The sequence below is a fragment of the Aspergillus heteromorphus genome (assembly GCF_003184545.1).
Source record: "Aspergillus heteromorphus CBS 117.55 chromosome Unknown BO70scaffold_5, whole genome shotgun sequence".
Classification (NCBI taxonomy): Eukaryota; Fungi; Ascomycota; class Eurotiomycetes; order Eurotiales; family Aspergillaceae; genus Aspergillus; species Aspergillus heteromorphus.
The window spans coordinates 87,751-106,935 of NW_020290410.1; the positions used below are offsets into that span (position 1 = coordinate 87,751).

Below are 19,185 nucleotides of genomic sequence, written 5' to 3' on the forward strand. Positions count from 1 at the left end.
ACTCAGTATGATATCATGATAAACATTGGCGTCGGAGACGAGGACACCGGATGCAACTTTACCTTTAACGAATCGGTGATATCTGACCGCTATGCAAAGAGTGCCATCGACCTGTTCTTGCACGCCGTCTCACATATTGTTCAGCACGCGGACCAGACGGCCCAGGAAGCCAATTTCATCAGCAAGCAAGACCTGCAATCGATCTGGCAGTGGAATGCCGCCGTAGCAACGCCTCTGGACTGGTGTGTTCATGAACTTATCATAGAGCAGGCAGAGAAACAACCAGCGGCGGCTGCCATCTGCGCGTGGGATGGTAATCTCACGTATAAGCAACTCAACGATCTGTCCACGCAGCTGGCATGCCACATCCGACAACTGGGTGTTGGGCCAGGGGTTAATGTCCCGTTGCTCTTTGAGAAGTCGCGGTGGATGTCGGTTGCCAGTCTGGCGGTCATGAAGGCTGGTGGAACCATGGTGGGCTTGGATCCTGGTCAGCCTGCAGGGAGACTACGAAGTATCATCGATCAAGTCCAGCCTTGTCTCATTTTGACTTCGGCCGGAAATAGCAACAGCGCGGCAGCTTTTGCATCCTGCCATGTTGTCCGGGTGGATGACGCCAGTTTGGCCCAGCTGGCCACGCCGTGCAATGCTCTGTTACCCCCGGTTGACCCTGCCAGCAGCCTATACCTGGTATTCACCTCTGGGAGTACAGGCGTGCCAAAGGGTGTGGCCATCAGCCATTCGAACCTCAGCACCGCGATTACTCACCAAAAGCGCATCTTGAAACTTTCTGTCGCGTCGAGGGTACTTGAATTCGCTTCATATGCATTCGATGTCTCCTGGGGTACAATCCTTCACACCCTTGCGGCTGGTGGCTGCGTCTGCGTGCCTGAAGAGTCGGAACGCCGCGGAGATATCAGTGCCGCAATGCGTCGGATGGAGGTAAACTACGCGCATCTTACTCCATCTGTTGCGCGTCTTCTGAACCCTTCCAATGTGCCGCTCCTCCAAACCCTCGTCTTGAGTGGAGAAGCCGTATCGCGAGCGGATATGGAGCAGTGGAGCCGGCACGTCCATCTGATCAACGCGTACGGCCCTGCTGAGGCCGCCGTATGGGTGATATTCGCACACCTCGACTCAGCATTGTCCATGCCCTCCATCGGAAAGGGGGGTGGCTGCACCACGTGGATTGTTGACCCTAGTCGACCCGACCAATTAGCCCCAGTGGGCTGCACGGGTGAGCTCTGGCTGGAAGGTCCACTAGTGGGACGTGGCTATCTTCACGACCCCGAACGAACAGCAGCCGCGTTCATCGAGAACCCGCGATGGTTGCTCCAAGGAGCAGGAGGGGCCCATGGCCCTGGCCGACAGGGACGGCTTTATCGGACTGGAGACTTGGCCCGGTATACACCCGACGGTTCGATTGTTTATATTGGGAGAAAGGATAACCAGATCAAGATCCACGGTCAAAGGGTGGAGTTGGAAGAGGTAGAGAAATATATTGAGCAAGCCATGCTAAACAGCGCCGCAGCACCAGCAGTCCCTGTGGTAGCAGCGGTCGTCACCCCTCAAGGAAGCAAGAAGGCAATTCTGGCAGCTTATCTGGCTCTGGGTGAGCCGGCCACGGGCTCTGTGGAAATTGTGCGCAAATCTCTCAGCAGGTACACTGGGATCATCAACCCGGCCTTGGAAGAGAGCCTGCCGACCTATATGAGGCCGAGCATCTACATCCCCGTGGCGGAGATCCCCACGACTACCAATGGAAAGGCTGACCGCAGCAAACTCGCAACCATGGCATCCAGTCGCACTCTGGCTGAATGGGCTGGCCTTCAGACCTCTGAGGGCAAATGGCGCCCTGTATCGTCTCCGGGGGAGCTGGGGCTGCAGAGACTGTTTGCTGAAGTGCTGAATATGGACCAGAGCCTAGTAGGCATGGACGACAGCTTCTTCTCGCTCGGCGGTGATTCCATTACCGCGATGCAGCTGTCGGCCAAGTCCCAATCCAGCCTTCTCTATATCACGGTGGGCGATATATTCAAGCACAAGACCGTCGCACAACTGGCAAGCAATGCAAGGCAGACAGCGAGCACCTCCGTGCAGCTCCCGGAAGTCCCCAACAGCTTGTTCGAGCTGTCCCCGATCCAGCAGCTATTCTTTGCCTCGCAGGACAAGGGCAAGAACCTGTTTAACCAGTCCTTCCTGGTCCGCGTTTCCCGCTCCCTGAATCCCAACGAGCTCCAGAAGGCGATTGGAGTTTTGGCAGCACGCCATTCCATGCTCCGGGCTCGGTTCGTGCAAAGCGCGGACGGCGTCTGGCAGCAGAAGATTGTAAACGATTCAGCTGGCTGCTATACATTCCGCAGCCACCACATCACCACGCTGCAAGATATGGAGCCCCTCCTCCATAGCAGCCAGGAGTTGCTGGATATTGTCCAGGGTCCCATCCTGGCCGTGGAACTGATTGATTCGAGCCACGATGGGCAGTATCTCTTCATGACAGCCCATCATCTCGTGGTGGACCTTGTCTCATGGAGAATTCTGCTGGGCGATCTGGAGGAGTTCATCCGCTCGGGCACAATCACCGGATTCCCTCCATTCTCATTCCAATCATGGAGTCAACTGCAGGCGAACTATGCGCGAGACCATTTGCCTCCAAAGATCGCGCTGCCTTTTAAGGTCAGTCCGCCCCGGCATGAGTACTGGGGACTGGTCCCTGGGCACGATGCAAACACCCTGAGCGATTCCGGTCGAGGCAGCTTCACGATGAACAAGCGCCTGACCGACATTCTCATGGGCACGGCCAACTCGGCCTTTGATACGCAGCCGGTTGAGATCCTCCACGCAGCCCTGCTGTATGCGTTTGCACAGACATTCCAGGACCGCGAAGCACCGCCTCTCTTCACCGAGGGGCATGGTCGAGAAGCCTGGGACTCGGGCATTGACCTGTCCAGAACTGTTGGCTGGTTTACCACCATCTTCCCTGTGGCAGCTTCGATTACGCAAAACCACAGTCTTCCAGAGGTGGTGCGCCGTGTGAAGGATACACGCCGGCAGACACCACGCAACGGGTGGTCCTATTTCACCTCGCGGTACCTGAATACTGATGGACGGCAGGCCTTCCAGATCAAGGGCCCTGTGGAGATTATTTTTAATTACATGGGCTTATATCAGCAGCTGGAGCGGCCCGATTCCCTGTTCCAGCAGTGTGATATTGCGGTCACAGCGCCCCCTGCTGCTGCGGCGACTCTCTCGCGGTTTGCCCTGATCGACGTCGCAGCATCTGTTGTGCAGGGTCAGCTGAAGTTCGAGTTCCTATACAACAGGGAGATGAAAGGACAAGACAGGATACTTGAATGGATCAGCAAGACAGAATCCTCACTCAAAGCGGCAGCGGAAGAACTTCTGTTGCAGAGCCCAAGCTATACCATCTGCGACTTTCCCCTGCTCTCTCTCACCGACCAGGGTCTCGACGAGCTTCTCAATAGGGTCCTCCCGGCTGTGGGTCTTTCCTACGGCCAGATCGAAGACATCTACCCCTGTGCGCCGATTCAGGAGGGCATCATCATGAGCCAGGCCAAGAGCCCTGAGCTCTATTGGACTCGAGTGCGGTGGACGGTGCAGTCAACAGGCACGTCGCCAGTCGATCTCGATCGGTTGAGGCGGGCCTGGCAGATGGTCGTGAACCGTCACTCGATTTTACGCACGATATTTATTGACGGTATCGGATCCGGCCAGGTGAAGGACCAGGTGGTCCTCAAGGACTTTCCGGTGGACGTCGAGGTCCTCCATGCCGAGCTGCATCAGCTCGCAGAGCCAGTCACTGGGCGTCAATGGCACACCGATCTGTCGAGCAGAAGAGACACCCCGCAGCATTCCCTGGTGCTGACGCAAACAGCGTCTGGAGTCGTGTTCTGCGACTTGGAGCTCAACCATGCGATGGTCGATGCGTATTCTCTAGCCCTTTTGAGGCAGGAGATCTGTGCGGCATATACTGGCTCACTGCCTGCCACACCCGCGCCGGCCTACCAAGCGTATATTGAGCACCTGCAGGGGCTGTCCCTTGTTGAAGGACAACGCTTCTGGCAGACATATCTTGACAACGCTCAGCCCTGTCACTTTCCGGCCCTCGGCCAGCCGGATGTCACAGACGGCTCGAACGCCCGCCGGGCGCTATCCATCTCGTTGGACGCGGCCACTCATCAAGCCCTGCGTGTCTTCTGCCAGCAGCACGCAGTTACACCCTCGAACGTGTTCTACCTGGCTTGGGGGCTTCTTCTTCGCGCCTACACTGGCTTAGACACAGTGTGTTTCGGCTATCTTACGTCCGGGCGCGATGTCCCTGTCCCAGGGGTCGATAGGATTGTTGGTCCGCTCATTAACATGCTTGTCTGTGTTCTGGAATTCAGGACTGGGGCATCGGTGCGATCGGCCATGCAGAAGGTCCAGGAAGACTATCTCGCCGCCCTGCAGTATCAATCTACGCCTCTCAGCAAGATCCTGCAGCTTTCTGGGACGTCCGGTCGGGGCCTATTCAATACCGGCATATCGGTCCAGGGCGGTGCTACTTCCGGCGAACCGGACGAGCATGATATCATAGTGACGGATCAGACAGGGCTGGATTCGCCAGAGGTATGTGTTTTGTTCTTCTTGTCGTGGTCACGATTCCCCTTTGCTCTCCATAGCTGACCCGGTCCCACAGTACGACATTGCCGTTGCTATCTCCCACGATGAGGAGGAGACGGAGATTGCATTCGACTACATGGCCGTCACCTTGTCCGACCAAGGGGGTCAAAGCCTTGCAGGTCTTTTTGTTCAGGTTGTCGCTGATGTCATACGTGCTCCGGATCAAACGGTCCAGGCTGTCAATGTGATCAGCAAGGAAGACCTCCAGAGTCTGTGGACCTGGAATCGAACAGTCCCGGAAACCGTACAGGCGTGTGTTCATGATATGATTGGACAAAAAGCCTGTGATAGCCCTGATTCCCCGGCAATCCATGCATGGGATGGCGCGCTTACATATCAAGAGTTGGACCTTCTGTCCACCCGACTGGCCCGGTATCTTATAGATCTAGGGGTCCGGCAGAATACAGCCATCCCTCTATGTTTCGAGAAGTCCATGTGGATGCCGGTAGCTGCACTGGCAGTGATGAAGACAGGCGCTGCATGCGTGGCCATGGATATGACCCAGCCAGAGAAGCGCCTGCAGGCGATTGTGGACCTGGTGCAGCCGGATCTTCTCGTGACATCCGTCGCAAATCGCAAGACCGTCCAGCAACTGGCAGACACGAAGGCCGTGTTGGCGATTGACCAGGCATTCTTTTCCCAAATCGCACCTCCCACGTCGTCCTGCCTGCCGACAGTCTCCCCATCAAGTCCTCTCTATACCGTCTTTACATCTGGCAGTACCGGCACACCCAAGGGAGCAGTCATCAGCCATGCCAACTTTGCCAGTGCCATTGTGCATCAAACGGACCTGCTCGCACTGGACCCCGATTCGCGCGTCTTTGACTTTGTCTCGTATGCCTTTGATGTTTCCTGGTCGAACCTACTCCACACGCTGGCCGCTGGGGCATGTTTGTGCATCCCCTCCGAAGCCATGCGCCGGGACAACCCTGTCGAGGCCATGCAGGCGATGAAAGTGACCCATGCCCAATTTACCCCGTCGATGGCCCGTACAGTGGACCCGGATCAATGCAAGACGCTCAAGGCCTTGATCCTGGGCGGCGAGGCCATGTCCCAGCACGACATCGCTGTCTGGGCACCTTGGGTTGACCTTCGTGTTGCGTATGGTCCCGCCGAGTGTACGGTTGCCGCCGTCATGGACACAGTCCCTGAGCAGTCCGGACATCGGGACTTCGGCAAGATAGGGCGGGGGCTTGGTTCGAACACCTGGATTGTCAGCGTATCGGATGGAGAGCGCCTGGCCCCGGTGGGCACTGTGGGAGAGCTGTGGCTGGAAGGGCCCCTGGTGGGCCTGGGCTATCTTGATCAGGACGAAAAGACTGCCGCCAGTTTTATAGACAACCCTGCATGGCTCCTCCGAGGAGGTCCTGGTGTTCCTGGTCGTCAAGGCCGGTTGTACCGAACTGGGGATCTTGTCCGCTACTGTTTTGATGGCAGTATTCTCTTCCTAGGACGCAAGGATAACCAGGTCAAAGTCCGCGGGCAGCGTGTTGAATTGCAAGAAGTGGAGCATCATCTCCAGGCTCATCTGTCGGGAACAACCGGAGTCGTGGCCGACGTTGTCAAGCCCCAGGGCAGCAGCAATGCCATGCTCGTCGCCTATCTCGCGGTTGGAGAGACTATCCATTCCCCTCTAGACAGCGTCCATGCAGCATTGCGGCCCCTCACCCAAGGCCTCACGGACTCCCTCTCTGCCCGAATCCCGCAGTATATGGTCCCTAGCATGTACCTCCCCGTTGCAGAGATTCCAGTCACTACGACGGGAAAGATCGATCGAAAGCAGCTGCATGAATTAGGATCATCGCTTACAATGGAACAGTTAGCTCAAATCCAACCCCCCCAGGAAGGCGAGCAGCAGGCTCCCCAGACAGACCTCGAGAAGCTCCTCCAGCAGCTCTGGGCAGAGGTCCTCAATATCAGTCAAGAACTCATTGGGATGCACGATAGTTTCTTTTCCCTCGGGGCGACTCAATCACAGCGATGCAGCTATCGGCCAAGCTGCGCTCAGCAGGCTTCCGTATCGCCGTTCCTGATATCTTCAAGCTGAAGACAATCTCCCGACTGGCTCCAAGTGCAGCATCTGTGCAGGGGCGGATGAAAACCACCTGGGAGACCCGAGAAGACGAGCCATTCGAACTTGCTCCCGTTCAGCAGATGTTCGTCAACGTGGTGCGCCGCAAGTGCAATCATTTTAACCAGAGTTTCTTCCTGCGCATCACCCGTCAGGTGCGGGCTGAGGATGTGCGGCGAGCCCTGGACTTGATTGTGACTCAACATCCTATGCTGAGGGCACGGTTTGCCTCGGATCAGGGCGGACATTGGACGCAGCATATCAAGCCCTACACCCCCGGTTGCTACCGGTACTGCGAACACGTCGAGTCCTCTCTGGCCGAGGCCTCGCCGCTGTTGGATGCCAGCCAAGTCGCCCTTGATCTGGAATCTGGACCGGTCTTCTCTGGGGATCTGCTCCAGATTCGCGACAGCGGTGATCAATATCTGTACCTGGTGGCGCATCACTTGGCGGTCGATCTGGTATCCTGGAGAATCATTCTCGCGGACATGGAGGACCACCTGACAGCAAAAGCCTCTTCGTCTTTCACGCCGATGCCCTTCCAGGCATGGTGTCAACTTCAGGCCGACCATGCTCGAGACTGCCTCACTCCCGAAACGGCGTTGCCCGTTGAGATTCCTCCTCCGCAGCAGGGTTACTGGGGAATTGATCCTGAACGCAACACCTTTGGCAACGCCATCCACCGCAGCTTCACAGTGAGCAAGAACGTCACAGATATCCTCTTGGGGCCTGCCAATAAGTCATTTGATACCCAGCCGGTCGAGATTCTACAGGGTGCTTTGATATACTCCTTCACTCAAGTGTTTCGGGATAGGGCGCCTCCTACAGTGTTCAGCGAAGGGCATGGGCGCGAGCCATGGGATGCCGCGATCGACCTATCAAGAACAGTTGGCTGGTTCACTACTATGCTTCCGACCGTAACCTCGATGGGACCGGATGATACTCTACCTGATATCATCCGCCATACGAAAGATAACCGACGTCTAGTGCCAGGAAACGGATGGCCATACTTTGCATCCCGCTACTTGAACCCTGCTGGAAAGAAGGCATTTGGGGCCTACGGTCTGCCCGAGATCACATTCAACTACTTGGGACTCTACCAGCAGTTTGAAAAAGACAGTTCCCTGCTTCAGCCAACCGCCTTGCCCTCAGGCAGCATGTCGGATGTTGACGAGCGGATGCAGCGCTTTGCCCTGATTGAGGTTTCTGCATCGGTGTCCCAGGGCTGTCTGGAGTTTAGCTTCTTGTTCAGTCGTCATACAAAGCACTTGCGTAACCTTGAGGACTGGGTGGCCCACTGTCAGCATGCTCTACGAACGGCTTCGGAAGTCTTGATGCAGCGCCAGCCAAGCTATACACGATGTGATTTCCCACTTATGCGCCTGACAGAGCCAGCCTTGCAGACTCTCGTTGGATATAGTCTTCCACAGCTCGGAGTCTCGTATGGTCAAGTTGAGGATATCTACCCTTGCTCGCCGATTCAGCACGGTATCTTGCTGAGCCAAGCGAAGAACCCTGGCGTGTATTGGACGCGCATTCGATGGAAGGCCCGGTCCTCCGAGTCTGCATTGCCTCCCAATCCTGAACGACTAGCCCGTGCCTGGATGAGGGTCGTTGCACGACATCCCGTCCTTCGGACCCGGTTCATCGATGGCCTTTCTCCCAACAGCGTGCAAGATCAGCTTGTCTTGAAAGCCAGCGAGCCCGAGATACATGTGATATCTGGTCCGGAGGCGACAGATCCCATCGCGGCTCTTGACTCTTACTGGGAGCAAAGACAGCGGAAAGGACACAAGCTTCACTCTTTCGTCCTCAGCCAGGCACCCTCCGGCGAGGTCTTCTGTGACCTCGAAATGAACCATGCAATCACGGATGCCACTTCGACTGCTCTACTCAAGCGAGACCTTCAAGCCGCATACACTGAAACCCTCCCGACTATGCCGGGTCCTTCGTACAGCGATTACATCAGGCACATTCAAGCAATACCCGCGGAGGTGGGGATAGACTACTGGCGACGGTATCTCGACGGCGTTCATCCCTGCATTTTCCCAACACTGGCAGCGAATGGCCAGGACGTGGGGGAGAATCCAAGAGGCTCCATACATCATATGCTCGATCAAGACACGAATACCAGTCTTCAAGTTTTTCTCAAGACGAACGAGCTGACCGCCTCCAACGTCTTTTACCTCGCATGGGCCCTCATTCTCCGGTGCTTTGTTGGGTCGGAGACAGTGTGCTTTGGCTATCTAGTATCCGGTCGTGATGTCCCTATTGACAATGCAGACAGGATAATCGGGCCGTTTATTAACATGCTGGTCAGCCGAGTTAGGCTAGGAGAGGGGGTCACTCTGATGGATATCATGAAGCAAAGCCAGGCGGATTATCTGGACAGTCTCAAGCACCAGCATCGCTCTGTGGCGCAGGCCGCTCACTCTTCGGACGGGCCAGCCGAGCCTCTATTTAATAGCGTCATCTCGGTGCAAGGTATGGATCTGAAGAAGAGCAGCAAGAGTGAAGAACGTGGTCTCTGTCTTGAGGAGCAAGACGGTAACGATCCAACAGAGGTACGTATTCCCATCCCTTACACATGCATTTGTGGACAGCTTTCCCCTAACCTGGTGATTTCCAGTATGATATCATGATGAATATTGGTCTGGGGGACCAGGAAACAGCAATGACGTTCAGCTATTACAAGTCCCTGTTATCGGAGCAACAGGCAAGCGGCATAGTGGAGTCCCTGCTTCAAGCGGTCCGGGAAATCATCCACACTCCCTTCAAGAAGCCCTCCCAGGTGAATCTGTCAACGGGCCATGACCAGCAGACTATCTGGAGCTGGAACGCCTCCGTCCCGCCCACAATCAACGTTCCAGTGCACGGTCTGATTGCCAACAAGGTGAAGGAGCAGCCCGATGCCGACGCAATCTGCGCATGGGATGGCGAGTTGTCGTACGGGCAGCTAGATAGCTTATCAACATGCCTGGCCCATCATTTGGTGGCTTCTGGAGTCTGTTCGGACACGGTGGTTCCTCTCTGCTTTGAAAAATCCATGTGGATGCCGGTGGCCATGCTCGCTGTGATGAAAGCCGGTGGTGCTTCAGTCTCCATGGACGCGAGCCTGCCAGAAGAACGATTGCGCACAATCGCAAAGCAAACGGAGCCCGCGGTGATTCTCTGCTCGGAAGCAACCAGCGAGAAGGCGGGTCGACTTGGTGCCCCCCGAGTGATTACTGTCGGCCAAAGGTTGCTCTCAGGGCTGACGATCCCCAGTCGAGGCACGACGCTCCCCAAGGTCGATCCATCTGACCGATTATACGTGACTTTCACATCCGGCAGCACGGGGATTCCCAAGGGAGTCATGATCACGCATGCAAACATGAGCAGCGCCCTGGTCCAGCAGCAGGAGGCCCTCTCATTCGGGCCTCACGTCCGCGTCTTTGATTTTGTGTCCTACGCGTGGGACGTGGCTTGGTCCAACCTGCTCCGTACTTTGGTTGCTGGTGGCTGTCTCTGTGTCCCATCTGACTCCCAGCGCCGGGAAGGGATTGAAAAGGCCATGACACAATTAAGAATCAACTGTGTTACTCTCACACCCAGTGTCGCTCGTCTGCTCAACCCTGCTGCGGTGCCGCACCTGAATACCCTGGCTCTAATTGGGGAGCCCCTGTCGCAGGCCGATATCATGCGGTGGGCTCCTCACACCAACGAGATCATCAACACCTACGGGCCATCCGAGTGTCCTGCATGCGTCACGGTGAATCGCATCCCGCTGGACCTCTTGTATGAGCCCAATCTCGGGGCGGCTTCTGCCTGCAACACTTGGATTGTGGATCCCGATAACACCGATCAGCTGGTTCCAGTTGGTGGTATCGGAGAGCTCTGGCTGGAAGGGCCCCTCATTGGGCTTGGATACCTGGGCCTCCCCGAACGAACGGCCGAGAGCTTTGTCGAGAATCCCCGCTGGCTGCGCTCCGGGTATGCTGGACAGCTGGGGCGTGGCGGCCGGCTGTATCGCACCGGCGACCTGGTCCGCTACACCGATGATGGCGCGCTTGTTTATATTGGACGCAAGGACTCGCAGGTCAAGATCCGCGGCCAGCGCGTGGAGCTGGGAGAAATCGAGTACCAGATCCGCGAGGGCATCGCGCGCATCTCGTCCGCCACCGGCGATCCCACCGTCGTGGCTGGGGTTATTACTCCGCGCGGAAGCGGCAGCAAGATGCTGGTCGTCTATCTTGGCCTAGGGCAGATGGCCACAGGCCCTGTTGACCGCATTCGAGAGGCTCTGGCGGGCTATACAAGCGGGCTGGATGTGTATCTCTCGGAGAACCTCCCCCACTACATGATCCCCAATGCATACATCCCCGTCTCTGAAATTCCAATGACAGTGACCGGCAAGACGGACCGCGGACGCCTGGCCCGTACCGGGGCATCATACACCCTGACCGAACTGGCCGAGATGCAACCCTCGCGCGGCAGGCAGCGGCCCCCTACCACCGCTATGGAGCGGCGGCTCCAACAGCTTTGGGCGGCAGTCCTGGGGCTCGATGTCAGTGCCATCGCTGCCGATGACAGTTTCTTCCGCATTGGCGGGGATTCGATTGCGGCGATCCGCCTGGGCCAACGTGCGAGCGAGGATGGTCTGGCCGTGGCCGTGGCCGACATCTTCCGCAAGCCCCGTCTCTGCGATCTGGCTCTCCTCGCTCGTGAGGACCAGGTCACCTACCTTGATCCTTCTCCCTTCTCCCTTCTCCCTGCCGGTTCTACCTCGGACTACGTGACAGCTGGTCTCAGTCCGCTCCTGGACTGCCCACAGCACCACATCGCCGACGTCTATCCCACCACGGACCTCCAGAGCATCTACGCATCCTTTGCAGTGAATGCACATCGGGGGGAGATCGAGTACATCTACATGGACCTTCCTCAGGGGGTGGACATCGCACGCGTCCGCCGCAGCTGTCTGGATATGTGGCACCATCTCGACATCCTTCGCACCGTTTTCATTCTTGATCAAGGTCGTCTATTGCAAGTCGTGCTCAACAACGTGGAGCCCGAGATTACCATGCAACACACCGAAGGGGATCTGGCAGCAGCATGCGAAGAAGCCTACAGCTGTGATCTACATGAGTCGCTGAGCCTGGGCCGGTCGTTCACGCGGTTCTTCATCACCTCCACCGCAGACGGTCGAGTGCGATTCACCATCCGGCTCTCTCACGCTCAGTACGACGGCTACAGTCTGCCTGTCATCTTCTCCGTCTTTGCGGCCTTCTATGAGGGCCAGACACCACCCCCAGCCCCGAAGTTTTCGGGCTATATCCGCCACATGCAAAAGCAGCAAGAGGCCGCGTATCCCTACTGGCGCACGCTCTTGCAAGGCTCGTCCATCACCCGGACCAGACACCTCTCCATAGCCGATGGCCACTGTCTGCCAAACCAGCCCCGTGGCCGGCTGGTTCAATCCAAGACCGCTGTGCCTGCCCCGTCAGATCAACCGGGATTCACGTCGGCAACGGTCTTTACCACCCTCTGTGCTCGCATGCTGGCACAGATGACAGGCGTCAGCGACGTGGTCTTTGGGACCATTGTCTCCGGCCGTTCCTCCTTACCAATCGCCCTCCAAAACGTCGCCGGGCCATGTGTCAACACCATCCCCGTCCGCGTGCAGATCGAACCCGACCAGCCACTAGAGGAGCAGCTGGCCAGCGTCCACGACCAACACATCCAGGGCATGTCTTTTGAGACGAGCCAGTTCAGCGACATCGCCGCCCACAGCACCACTTGGCCCGAGGACTCGCGCGCTCCCGACCTGGTTGTTCAGTTCCAGAACCTCGACAACCTGGAGCATGACAAGGGTACGGAAATCCAGGGGATAGGCAGTACACTTGCACCGTGGGAGCAGCGGAACCGGTCCGTGGACAGCGATTTCCTCTTTATTCTGGCGAAGCCGGTGGAAGAAGCCTGGGAGATATCGGTGTCGGCGAGCTCTAAGGTATACACCCAGGATACTCTGGATGCCATGCTCAAGGCCTTGTGTTTGCATGTTGAGAATGTTTAAACGGATCCAGAATTATGTTTGTTTGTTGTCTTGTCTTGTTTTGTTTTCTTTCCGATTTTCTGTAATCTAGGTCTAGTACTACTTGTTTGGCTCTTTTAGTGCAGAGAGTAATCAATTTTGAGGTTATAAAACTATGACATACTTTAGGGACAGAGCACTAGCGGGTCTATACTATGGCTATCCGGAGTGGTTGTAATACTTTCCATCACGGTTAATAAACCATTGCCCGACATCGGTTCGTCATCATCAAATATCCAGCATATGAGCTAATACGCCAAGTGGTATCCATTAGGTACTATAGATAGTATCCATTCGCCGTCTCCCTCTCTTTTGACTCCATGAATACAACCCAGTCTGCATTTTTGGGCCCACCAGCCCCCTGTATCTCTCTGTTTCTCGCAGACTTTTCAGCTGCGCCACTGACAGAAACTCGGAGTCCCGTCGCTAGGCCTCCACCCTGTCTTTCTAGTTTACAGGCTCTGCAAGGGCCAAGTTCATGTAAGGATTGTAGGGGAAAGCATCAAATGACTCACCTCACTTGGCTCTTCCGTCTGACAAAATTCGCGCAGGTATTTAGAGGGCTGGGTTGTATTTTATATAAGCGACGCGACGCCGGTCTTCAACACCTACCTATATTATCACCAATCGTCGATGATGCAGCTGTGCAGTTGCCTTTTATCGACAACTACGGAGTAGGGAATAATATAATAGTCTGCACTCTGTGAAAGAATATGTATAGGTGATGCATGCACATCCGGGATGTTCCTAATTAGGAAGGCGGGTTGATGAGAGGGTGTGTATGTAGCACTCCCCGGTGTGTGTGTATTGTGTCACTTCCCGCACTAGGTATTAGAACTATGTTTATTATGAATGTTATTGTTTTTTGTGGGGTTCTTTCAACAATATAGATATAACGGTTATAATATAAGATCTTAGTAGTCTACCACTGATTATGAAGTGTCTACTAGCGTGTTGCATATTTCCTTGCCCTGGTAGAGGGTCCATCGATCTGAGTCTGACCGGGATGACCCGAGGCTTGACGTCGAAAGACTGCGCGAAGTTGACATTAAGAATTTCAGAGAAGTATTTTTTATGATGTATTATGAATGAAGAATACTCCTTGATTGGGCTTACTGTATTGAAGGTCTAGTCTATTCCGCGGCATACCAGTAGGCATTTCTCCGTTTGTTTGTCCTTTCATGTGTTAAACGCGAGTTATGGCCCATTGCCTTTGAACTTCCTCACCAAGGTAGTCGGAGCCTTCCTTTCGCTCGATACCACCTATAGATGCCCCTGCAACCTGGTCTGCGACGTCGCCGCCTATTTGGATGGTTTTGAACGATTGTCAGGACAAGACAGCTCGATCCATCAGTCCATCGGCCTTTGATGTGAGACTTGACCGGAATACTTCATTTCCCCAGCCTGCAATCGATTGTCAAGCAAGGTATAGACATCATGGTGTATTCACCAAATACCCCGGGGATATTTGGTTCCCGTTCCGCTGGCAGATCCCGCAATTGCATCCCTTGCCTACCTCCCTTGCCTAGGATGTTTGATCCGCCGATTAAGATCCACTGAGTCTCAATGCATCGTCCTCTATTTATAATGGTCCAATGCCCCTCGGGGTCCACTTTAAACGTTCCTGGCCTTGTAATCCCCGGCCTTATGCCCACCCGGGCCGGAAGACGTGGCATCTCAAACCCTAAGCCCACGCCAAGGTTCTATTTTGTCTCGATTACTCCTTGCCTGGGACGCCTCATTCCCGCATACCATGCCCCATATTCCTTCCACTGGACCTGGACGACCATGAAGCAAGTGATGGACATAGTCCCAACGAAATCTCGCCATTCCGTCTCCCAAAGTCTCGCAACCGATCGGCCAGAAACTGGCATCTACGCTCGCCGGCCATGGAGGACGAATCCGTTTACCCTTCGTTCCGACAGTCATTACTCGTGACAATCAGTCTTTGCCTCACACTTTTGTGCGTCTCTTTGGTATGTGGCTTTTTTGTGCTTGCTCCCCGAATCGAAGACTCTGGCTGCTCACACACATATTGTCACTCCTCTCGCAGGACGAAACGGTTCTCGCGACGGCCATCCCGCGTATCACAGATCAGTTTCATTCCCTGAACGATGTCGGGTGGTACGGAAGTTCGTATCTGTTCGTGTTTACAGCAACCCAGATGGCCTGGGGGAAGATGTACACGATGTACCCAGCCAAGTGGGTGTTCCTGATCGGGGTGGCGATATTCGAGATCGGATCTCTGGTCTGCGGAGTGTCTCCCAGCTCGGGTGCCCTGATTGCGGGCCGCAGCATCTCAGGACTGGGCGCTGGCAGCATCAACGCCGGCGCTGTCGTGATCGTGACCAACACCATTCCTGTGCGAAAGCGGCCGATCTACCTGGGCTGTCTGGGGTGTGTCCATGGGCTAGTCAGCGTGTCGGGGCCATTGTGAGCTCATCTCCGTGCAACCATAATCCACATAGATCGGGGGCTAATGCCGTGTGACGAACAGGATTGGGGGTTTGCTGACGGACCATGCCTCGTGGCGATGGTGTTTCTATCTCAATCTGCCCATCGGAGCAATCACCATCCTGGGCATCATTTTCTTTCTGTCGGCTAACCAACCCCCGTCGGGACATCTCAGCTGGAGGGAAAAACTTCAGTCCATGGATCTTCTGGGCTCGGCGTTCTTTATTCCTGGGATCGTCACGCTTCTGCTAGCCCTGGAATGGGGAGGGTCACAGTATGCCTGGGACAATTGGAGGATCATCCTTCTCTTCATCCTGTCCGCCATCTTGCTGATCGTCTTTGCCGGCGTTCAGATTCGCGCCCCTCAGGGTAAAGCGACACTCCCCCCTCGCCTGGTTTCAAATCGGAATATCCTGGGTCTTATCGGCTATATTGTTGGTAACAGTGGGGGGTTGTTTGTCTTTGTGTACTATGTATGTTCTCGACCTGGATCCCCCCCCCCCCCCCCTTTTCCCTAGCTGGAATCTCCGCAACATGGCTTAACGACTTCGTCACCTTGACATAGCTGCCAATTTGGCTCCAAGCCATCAAGGGGTTCTCGGCCTCCAAGTCAGGTCTTTCAATCTTACCCACCCAGTTAGGGGTGGTGATTGCATCTCTAGCTGGCGGGGTCTTAGTCACTTTCGTCGGATACTACACGCCCTTTCTGATTATATCCTCCCTAATGGCCGTCGCTGGCGCCGGCATCCTGAGCTCCCTGCATCCGTCCTCCAGCCTCGCAAGCATCCTGGGGTACCAAGTGGTGCTGAGTCTGGGCATCGGGCTTGGATCGCAGAACGCCATGGTCGTGCCGTCCGTGGTTTGCGCCCCGGACGATGTAGTCACGGCCATTGCGATGCTCTGCTTCCTGCAGATGCTGTCCAGCTCGGTCGCTCTGTCCATTGGACAGACAGTTTTCCACAACCGGCTGGTGGCCAATTTGCATCGCAGCGCCCCGTCCGTGGACCCCTCCCTCGTTGAAGAAGGGGCGACGCTGCTCCGCGATCGCGTTCCATCGGAGCTTTTGCCGTCTGTTCTTGGGGCGTATAGCAAGGCTGTCTCGCAGACCTTTTACGTCGGGGTGGCCATGTGTGCGCTGTCGCTTCTTGGGTCGGCCTCCATGCAGTGGAAGCGAGTCCCTGGCAAGAAAGATGCGGCAGAGGAGGAGAAGGAGGAAGAGTCGCGCGACAGTGATACCCCTGCACCACCTGCGACAGAAGAGAAGACGTGTAAGCAATAGAAGGGCGTGGGTGTATACCTTGCATCCCCCATGTGTGTTCTGAGCTACGCTATCTTGAGACTCCCAAATTGGTGGACCGTTACGTTACAGGCCTGAAGGTCGTACAGTAGTAGTAATAGCTGAGTAGTAGTAGGCTTCGGTTGAACAGTAACGTCTATGATATGGATGTCACGTCACCATCAGCCGCCAGTGTAACAGTCAAGTTTCCGGGATCTGGTCTATGCGCAGGCTAATTCCACTGTAGATCCATTCCAGCAGAACTGCTACTGGCTTGATCATCTTGGGATCGGGGAACAGACGCAGGAGTAAGGGCGAAACCCCCTGGTATGCGAGGGACGCTGAAGTAGCTCAATCAGGAGACCTGCCACCTCGTCTTCTCATGCAGGACGATCTCTCATGGAGCTGGTTGGTGCTACCAACCACCGGCAGTCCATATGCCAATCAATCCTGACTCCAGGTGCGCTTTGAAAGCAGGCTCCCAGCTATAAACGCGAGGCTATTGGCAAGAGACTAGACTAGACTTCCGAGCCTCCAGGCTCAGAACACGTATCACCTATAATCAGCACAGAGAGGCCAGTCCCTGACAGTCGGAGACGACCATTTGTTCACCGTCAGCTTGCTTCAGCAGACCTTCTCGGCCTCGCCCCAGATGACAGTGACAGTACCGCAGGATCTCCGGCTGGGAGAGCCATATGGTGATCGTGCAAACAGTCTGTTGGTCCAAATCCCAACATGGGCGGACATGGTCGATTTTGGGCAGGGAAAGGCGCAGATGAACCACGGCTATCCACGGTCCATTGTGCACCCTGATATCCGTCTGGTAAGGCCCTTGGCTTTCTTTGATCTCGTTCAGCTGGGGCCACCCGGATTGGCCCTGATACTGACGATGATGATGTGTTTGTCCTTCAAGCTCAGTTCCGCAATTCTGGCCAAGGTCCGCGACGACAAAGAATGCACCGATGCTTCCCTTCTATTGTTCTCTGGTGCCCGGACGGCGCTTTCCTGCAAACAGTATATCCTCCATCTCGCGCAGGCCACGGATCGGCCAACCCTCGCCGATTCGATCCGGGTGTACGTGGTGGACTTCAGTGGGTTCTTGTGTCGTGACCATCACGCTGCTCACTCGTCTGGATCAACCCTTTATGCCGTCCTCTACCCCAGTGCGGCTTGTCGGGATGCTCATGCGTTTTGGCAACGCGCGGGGCCAGGGATATCATCAAGGTTGGCACAGCGATGCCTGCGGTCCAGTTCTCGACCTCGGATCCACCCATTCACTGCTCCTACCACCGCCACCGCCCCTCCCGACACCCATTCTGTGTACGAGAAACTCCGTTGTAGAATTGCTGGCCATGTGAGACACTGGTCGAGTGATCCTCGGATCACCAAGCAGGTCGCCCCCTCCGATGTCTTCTTATATGCTTCCGGCATGGCAGCCATCTACCACGTGCATCAGTCCATTCTGGCCTGGCGAACCGGGGAGTCCGTGAATGCCGGCCTCCTGTATGGGCCGACCCTCAGTATCCTGCAAGCGGAAGGTCAGGGGTTAAGGTCCTACAACCTAGGAACGGAGGCCGACTTGAATCATCTTGCTGCCCAGCTGGAGCTGGGATCCGGGGAAGCTCGCGCGGTGCAAGCAATCTGGTGTGAATGTCCCAGTAACCTCACACTGCAGACGGTCAATTTGCAGCGGATACGTCGGCTGGCGGACCAACATGGCATTCCTGTAGTAGTGGACGACAGCATTGCCAGCTTCGCCAACTTGGATCTGTTGGGAGTGGCGGACATTATCGTCTCCTCGCTGTCCAAATACTTCAGCGGATATGCCGACGTAATGGCAGGAAGGCAAGTCAAGTCAAGTCAAGTCAAAGACCCAGGCGCCAACCTACAGACACGGTGACTGATACTCTCCTCTGCCGGCATACAGCGTCATTCTGAATCCGAATTCTCCACACTACGCCGCCCTGCACAAGCAGATATCCGCCACATACGAGAACAACCTCTTCGTCGAAGATGCGATCCGACTAGAATCCAACAGCCGGAACTTCCTCCCTCGCATGGATCGAGTCAACAAGACAACGCAACACCTGGTCACCCAGCTTTTGCCTCTCGTCTCGGATCCCGCGAGCCCATTGACCCGCATTTTCCACCCGTCCGTGTGCGCATCCCGTCCGAACTATGAGCGTCAGATGCGTGCTCCCTCGTCTGAGATGCCTCGCCCGGGGTATGGAGGCGTCTTCACGATGGAGTTCGCCGACATCGCAAGCGCGTCCGTCTTCTTTGACCACTTACACGTCTGCAAGGGCCTCTCTTTTGGCGCGGATGTCTGCATCGCGTCGCCGTATATGCAGATGACGGGGCAGGCCGGGAAGAAGCAGGCGTTGGTCAATGGCACGAATGATACTATCATCCGGTTTGCCGTGGGGTTGGAGGAGCCTGATGAGGTCCTGCACCGCATCAACACCGCGCTAGACGCTGCGACGCTGGTGTATAGGGCTAAGGGCCATGTGGCCCCGTAGTGGTCCTGGATCATTGTTTAGCTAGAGCAGATCGGGGTTCAACCACGTGCTAACTACAGCATCATGTAAATCGGTGTCCGTCTTTGATAAACTTCATTGCTAGCTAGAATCC

The 19,185-nt window shown here is 55.8% G+C and overlaps 3 protein-coding genes across 3 annotated transcripts in view; all 3 read left to right on the top strand.

Moving 5' to 3' along the window:
* BO70DRAFT_419708 (acetyl-CoA synthetase-like protein) overlaps positions 1–12,806 on the top strand; it is a gene marked incomplete at both ends in the record, with an annotated part of 28,960 nt that extends 16,154 nt beyond the window's left edge. Inside the window, 4 exons of the mRNA XM_025547490.1 lie at positions 7–4,629; positions 4,700–6,589; positions 6,670–9,318; positions 9,384–12,806. Coding sequence (XP_025401701.1) covers positions 7–4,629; positions 4,700–6,589; positions 6,670–9,318; positions 9,384–12,806 — 12,585 coding nt within the window. The remainder of the gene's footprint in view (positions 1–6; positions 4,630–4,699; positions 6,590–6,669; positions 9,319–9,383) is intronic.
* Positions 12,807–14,713: 1,907 nt separating this feature from the next.
* On the top strand, positions 14,714–16,557 carry BO70DRAFT_419711 (MDR family MFS transporter; the record flags this gene model as incomplete). The annotated part of the gene is made up of 4 exons (XM_025547491.1): positions 14,714–14,800; positions 14,878–15,257; positions 15,322–15,751; positions 15,844–16,557. 4 exons carry the CDS (start codon positions 14,714–14,716, stop codon positions 16,555–16,557), a joined length of 1,611 nt encoding a protein of 536 aa, XP_025401702.1.
* A 649-nt stretch (positions 16,558–17,206) lies between these two features.
* On the top strand, positions 17,207–19,073 carry BO70DRAFT_286302 (PLP-dependent transferase; the record flags this gene model as incomplete). The annotated part of the gene is made up of 3 exons (XM_025539197.1): positions 17,207–17,377; positions 17,492–18,408; positions 18,482–19,073. 3 exons carry the CDS (start codon positions 17,207–17,209, stop codon positions 19,071–19,073), a joined length of 1,680 nt encoding a protein of 559 aa, XP_025401703.1.
* Positions 19,074–19,185: the final 112 nt, after the last annotated feature.